At 31.9% G+C, this 6,471-nt stretch overlaps 1 protein-coding gene across 3 annotated transcripts in view; it reads left to right on the top strand.

Moving 5' to 3' along the window:
* LOC110018071 (casein kinase 1-like protein 10) overlaps window positions 1–6,471 on the top strand; it is a 42,169-nt gene that overhangs the window by 15,875 nt on the left and 19,823 nt on the right. For all 3 annotated transcript variants that reach the window (XM_020715295.1, XM_020715294.1, XM_020715296.1), the window contains exons 6-11: window positions 2,081–2,151; window positions 4,700–4,761; window positions 4,851–4,914; window positions 5,297–5,381; window positions 5,478–5,604; window positions 5,690–5,763. In XM_020715295.1, the coding sequence (XP_020570954.1) occupies window positions 2,081–2,151; window positions 4,700–4,761; window positions 4,851–4,914; window positions 5,297–5,381; window positions 5,478–5,604; window positions 5,690–5,763 (483 nt within the window). The remainder of the gene's footprint in view (window positions 1–2,080; window positions 2,152–4,699; window positions 4,762–4,850; window positions 4,915–5,296; window positions 5,382–5,477; window positions 5,605–5,689; window positions 5,764–6,471) is intronic.

The following is a 6,471-nucleotide window of genomic DNA, read 5'->3' as shown; positions in this document are numbered from 1 at the left end:
GTCCTACTGAGGAACATATGGGAGCTGTCAACCGTATTTTAAGATACTTAAAGATGACACCTGGGAAAGGATTATTATTCAAAAGGAATGATAGTCAAAAGGTAGAAGTATTTACTGATGCAGACTGGGCAGGAGATATATCCACCCGACGATCAACCTCTGGGTATTGCACGTATGTATGCGGCAATCTAGTGACATGGAGAAGTAAGAAGCAATCGGTGGTCTCTCGGAGTAGCGCAGAAGCAGAATACAGAGCACTGGCACTTGGAATCTGTGAAGGAATGTGGATCAAAAGATTTCTCAAAGAGCTTGGAATTATGGGAGAAAATTCTATCAAGATGTTCTGTGACAATCAAGCTGCAATAAGTATCGCAAAGAATCCTGTTCATCATGACCGAACGAAACACATTGAGATTGATCGGAACTTCATTTCAGAGAAGGTGGACAATGGAATCATTGAATTGGTCTATACTCCTTCTAGAGACCAAACCGCAGACATTCTCACCAAGGCTCTCCCTAAGTCCAGTTTTGATGAGCTAACCAACAAGTTGGGCATGTACAATCTGTACAACCCATCTTGAGGGGGAGTGTGGAATTACGCTCATTATTATTTACCTTTATGTTATTTAGTACTTGCTATATTTTGTGATAGTATAAAAATAGTAATTCTTAATTATAGGTATTTATGTTTATTCTATAATTATAGGAATTACTTAATTGTAGGAAGATTTCTTTCCTTGTTTTATTTCTTGTAAACGCCTATTTATAGGTGAATTATCTATGTATTCATTGAGATGAAAGTTATTCAAAAATTCACATATATAACACCGAAACTTCAATTTTTACGTACATGTCACCTTACCTATGCATGGCAATGTGTATTTCATTTTGTAAAAGTTAAAATGGTGACATCTTTTTAATGTGACATGGAAAATTTGGGTGGCAGCTGAATAAAAAGTAAAGTTTTAGGTGTTAGATATGTAAATAAATAAAAATTGGGTGGTAAATAAAAATTGGGTGGTATATAAAAATTGGGTGGTATGTATGTAAATGCCCTTATTTTATTTTTGTTTCTTATTATATATCCGCTGATTCTCATATCAACCCATTCAGAGTAGTAAAATTTTATTTAATTGATCTAATACTAGTTTATATCTGGTTATAACTTTCTTGCTTTCCGCTAATTATTTAGTAGGTTATGATGTATCACTTGTTGGTGATGACCTCGCAACCTTTAATCCATCATATAATTAGATTAAGTTGTTTCGTGTCACAGACAATGCTTAAAAAATTTTTACCAAATTTTGGGGAGTGCATTAAAACTAGCAAATTTAAAATAAATTTATTTTGTTATTTTTGGCAGAAATTAATAATTGGTCATCGACCTGAAATCAAAATTAAATCTTTTTCATCTGAGACAAAATACTGCTTTTTCTCTGAGATTTATAATGGAAAAAGTGGTGCATTTATGCATTAGAGTTTTCTGGCACTTAATTCTTGTGATGGTTTTTAAAAGTTAGTTTACATTAGGTTATTGACTTTCTATAGCGTGGTTAGCTGTTTCTTTTTTTCTTTTTTTAGTTTTCTGGGGCTATCATGATTCATTTTGTATCTTAGGCTAATATTAAGGAAGATTTACATACATACTATTCGTTTCCTATGTATTTACATATCTAACATCTAAGCTTCAATTTTTACATGTATACCACCTTACCTATGCATGAAAAGGTTTATTTCACTTTTAATATTTTTTATGTAATATGAAAATTTAGGTGTTTTAAATGTAAAATGCAAAATTTAGGTGTTAGATATGTTGATATATATGAATTGATAGGTACATATATAAATGCCCCTATTATTAAATCTCTTTTTAATTATAGAAAATTGAACAAGAATAGCTGCCCATAGAGAGCTAGTTAGTATGCTAATTTGCAAAGAGCAATACCGCAAATGGTCTTAAGTATTTAACATTTCAATTTATTTGTTGTCCTAATGCTTTGGAAAATAGAAAAAAATTATTTTGATGTTGAATTAAAAAGTTGAAGCTCGACTTTTTCTACTTAATGTATTTTCTATGTAGGTTTTTGCCATTGATTTTGGTCTTGCCAAGAAATATAGAGATCTTCAAACTCATAAGCACATACCGTACCGGTAAGTTATCATTTTTTTTAAATTTTATTAATGCTGAATATGCATTGTTATTTTTTCAGTAGATAATAGCGAGACTGTTAAATAGCCTTCATTTTTCAACCCCAATTACTCCATCTGTCTATCACTGTTTTTTATTTTTGTTATCATTATTATTATTTAGTTTTTGTGCAGGCCGAGGTGTAGGTTGGAGGTGGGGATTGTGAGAGAGAGAGAGAGAGAGAGAGATTGGACCTTGGTTGACCTCTTCTATTTTGGTTTGCTCGCTCATAGGAATTTAGGTAGATAGGGAGCAGGTAAAATTTCTAAATATATTTAAAGTGAGAAATATTTTTTTAAAGAAAGATTGAAAACAATGCCACTAAGGCATGATAAATTTGTGCTAAATGCTAGTAATCAATGTTATGGCCGAATGATTTCTGATGTAGAGTACTAAAAAGGTGAAAATGAGAGGATCAAAGATGAGGAAAAGGGACTTTAATATGGATACTTCGTTCAAGCTCGAGGATAAGGGTTGATGTTAGTTCAGTAACTGTCTTGTCAAAATAAAATTTATTCCAAATTTCATGACTCCTTATGAGCATTAAAAACTTCAGCTTATGTTGTTTTAATGCAAGAAGTATATTTTTGGAGGCTTTGATTTTAAAAGTCATCATGCTTTATATGCCTTTATTGATCAAATCTTGGTAAATAGAAGACTCACGTGATGGTGGCAACAGTGGTAGTATAAACTTAACCTATACGTTTTGAGAGAAAGCGTGTATAACCAATAATGTTAGAACATATTGGTCAACTTTTATATTTGGAGAAGAATCTTGAAAGAATATTGAAACTTATGGATCAACTTGTTTTTTTATAAAACCAGAAGAAATTTTAGTCTTAGCAGGAAGCTCAAATATTGCCTCAAATTTAGACTTCAAAATAACTTTTTGGCACATCGTAAAATTAGCATTAATAATATGCTCAATTATTGATGACCGATCGACATCATCAAGTTCATCTACACAAACTGAATCATCATGCTAATAATACTTGTAGGTCAACTTAACCTAGATTAGATGGCTGAATTAGTGGACTTGATACCCATTTCTATAATATTTTGAATACAAATTTTTAAACTTTTAGATGTTGCGCAGGTTTTGTGTTATATGATTTATCATGCAAAGATGATTTTCAATTGACATTGATGTTATGATTGTATGCATAATCATCACAAGCTTTATGATGATAGAAATTTTACTTTGAGCTTTTTATTAAATTATAGTTTTTAGAAGGATCTCTTTTGAAGAGCATAATGAATGGAATCATGAAGTATGCTTTTGGCCCAAATGAGATGCTTATAGAGATTTGCAAAGTTATAAGTGACGTTACATTTGTTTAGGTAACAAGTTTTTTCAAAGGAAATATGAAGTCTTATGAAGCTGCCAAATTATTAGAAACATTTCTAAACCAATAATATTTAAGAACATTGTAGATTTTCATGATTGTGTTAATTTTGGAGGAATTAAACATATATATCATTCAATGAAGTGTTGAAAGAGTAATGGAGCACAGATTTGTGAAAATTATGTTGGTATGAGGGAATTAATTTAGTTTTATGCAATTAAATGTGCTTTGGAAATGATCTTTATGCTGAAGCAATTAATGCAAAATTATAAAGAGCACAGAAATTATTTTTATATAGTTTTTATTTCTCTTAAGAATGCATGAGTTAGTGCATATTAAAAAAAACTGTGTACAATGTATTTGAAGTTATCATAATATATATGATGAAACTTTAATTGACATTAGTCATTGATTGGTGAGAAAACAGATCTATTCATTGTAGGATTAAATATGAACCATTATTAAACCCATAATATCTTATATTAGTTTTGTTGATGCAAGCACATAGGATATTCATGTTGACATGTATTGGTGTAAATTTTCCTATATGACATAGTTTAGTCGGTGAGATATTTATAGAAATCTTGTTAGCAAGAGCTTCATTTATTTATGCATTGCAATTTGCTTTGGCTGATTAGATCTAGTGTGTGCACACAACAATTATTAGAAGAGAGATCATTGTTTTTTAAAATTTTCAAAATTAATTAGGAAATTATTTTAAGGAAACATATAACTAAATAATCCAAATTAAGATCATAACCAGACGCTTAAGGCTAGCAGAGATATAAAGTAATATATCGAGGAGTAATGAATTATTTTAGAGGAAAAGTTCAAATGTTTTATTTTTTAATCAACCTTGTTTTTCTTACCTGAATTATTATCGGGACTTGACTTCACAAATGTAGGGAAGAACTAGACAAATAATCCATTTTATTACTACTATTGTTTTCATCATCTAACTTTATTCATATAGCTCTATTTAATTGCTACATTTTGCATTTGATCTCATCATCTTCAACAATTTTCAAATATAAAATTCCTTCTTGTATCCTGATTCTATGATTCACTCCAGTTTTTATTTTTTATGTTCGGTTATGATGTTTTTTCCCTTTTCAAAATGTTTTCTGAATTGTTTCTTCTGCTAAAGATTTGGTTAGTTTGACAGGGAGAACAAGAACCTCACTGGAACAGCACGGTATGCTAGCATGAATACTCATCTTGGTGTCGGTACGTTCCTCAAGTTTCAAGTACATTTAACCATTTCATGACTTACCGTATATTAGAAGAAAAATGTAAAATTAATGTATATCTTGTAGAGCAAAGCAGAAGGGATGATTTAGAATCGCTTGGTTATGTGTTCATGTATTTTTTAAGGGGAAGGTTAGATTCTTCAGAACTTATTTCTTTTGCACTATTTGTTGAGAAAAAAATGCCCAAAACAGGCTTGGACTTTGTTTAGGGGGCCATGTAAGTCCTAGATTTATCCGTTGATTTTTTAAATCTGATCCAAATACACTTGTCTTCTCAAATCCTATCCAAATAATCTAACAGAGAGACTATTTTGGATCATTTTTGACTGATCAATGGATTAAATTGAATATATTATATAGTTGGGATTAAAATGGCCACGTGTAAGTAGTATAAAAATTGTTTTGACCTTTTTATCCTTTGTTAATTTTTGGGCACATCAACAGAACTACTTAATCATTATTATGCCTCAATATTTGTATCTAATGTGAGATTCTGACTGTTTGCTTATTAGTCTCCCATGGCAGGGGTTGAAAGCTGGCACAAAGAAGCAGAAGTATGACAAGATTAGTGAAAAGAAAATGTTAACTCCAGCCGAGGTATGCGATTCTCTCAATCATCATTATGCATATCTCTTTATTAGTAACAAGATTAGTGTAAAAAAAAGCTTCTTGGCTCTTATACTTCTGATTCAGGTGCTATGCAAGTTATTTCCAACTGAATTCGTCTCATACTTCCATTATTGTCGTTCTTTGCGGTTTGAAGACAAACCAGATTATGCTTACTTGAAGAAGCTATTTCGGGACCTTTTTATTCGAGAAGGTATTTTGAGGTCATTGAATTAAGCACTGAATGCATACTGTGCAGTAGTTTTTATAGGAGTTATTGATCTTTTCAATATTTACAGGATACCAATTTGATTATGTGTTTGACTGGACTGTTTTGAAGTATCCACAGATTGGTGCAACTACTAAACCAAGAGTATGCCATTTATGTTTTACATGTTTCCATTTGTTGTATAATTTACGCATGAGAGAAGTGTCACATGGTCATTCGGCTCTTTGGGACGCTTTAGCCCCAGAGTTTATAAAATCAATTTAGTCTCCGGGCTTGTTGACCTCATTTTTTGAGGTCATTTATTTTTTTAAGGTATTAGGATCTAACTCTAGGAGTTCCTATTGACCATCTTAGAAAACTAGAATTGAGACCCACCCTTTTAGAAAGTCTAACTTCTTATTTTCCTTTGATGTCTAGCATTTTTGGCACAAGACCATCGTTTTATGAACGAGCGATTATGGACTATTTTGTGAAGACTCAAAGGAAAAGTTTCTAATAGGACTCCAAGCCTTAGGAAAACTTCGTCACAACTTTTTCATCACATACACACACCAAATGCACAAAATTCACAAAATTGCACGAAATCAGACTTCAATTAAGCTCAGAGGACGGATGAAAATGCAAACTTCTCCGGATGACCTCTGACGATAAATTGGATTGCGCTAACGCGTCCGGGACACCAATTTTGGTAGGAAAGGACACCCATATTGTCATATTTTTTACACGAGAAAATTGGCACGCAAAATGACTTCCGGTGGCGAAACGGATCGCGTCAATGCGTCCGGAGCGTCAAAATTACCTAAAAGGAACATCCATTTTGTTGTATTGTGACGCACAGACAAAAAGGGTACT

Source organism: Phalaenopsis equestris, unplaced genomic scaffold, assembly GCF_001263595.1.
Source record: "Phalaenopsis equestris unplaced genomic scaffold, ASM126359v1 Scaffold000002, whole genome shotgun sequence".
Classification (NCBI taxonomy): Eukaryota; Viridiplantae; Streptophyta; class Magnoliopsida; order Asparagales; family Orchidaceae; genus Phalaenopsis; species Phalaenopsis equestris.
Note: the sequence above shows the minus strand (reverse complement) of the source record. Positions and strands in the feature narration are given on the sequence as shown.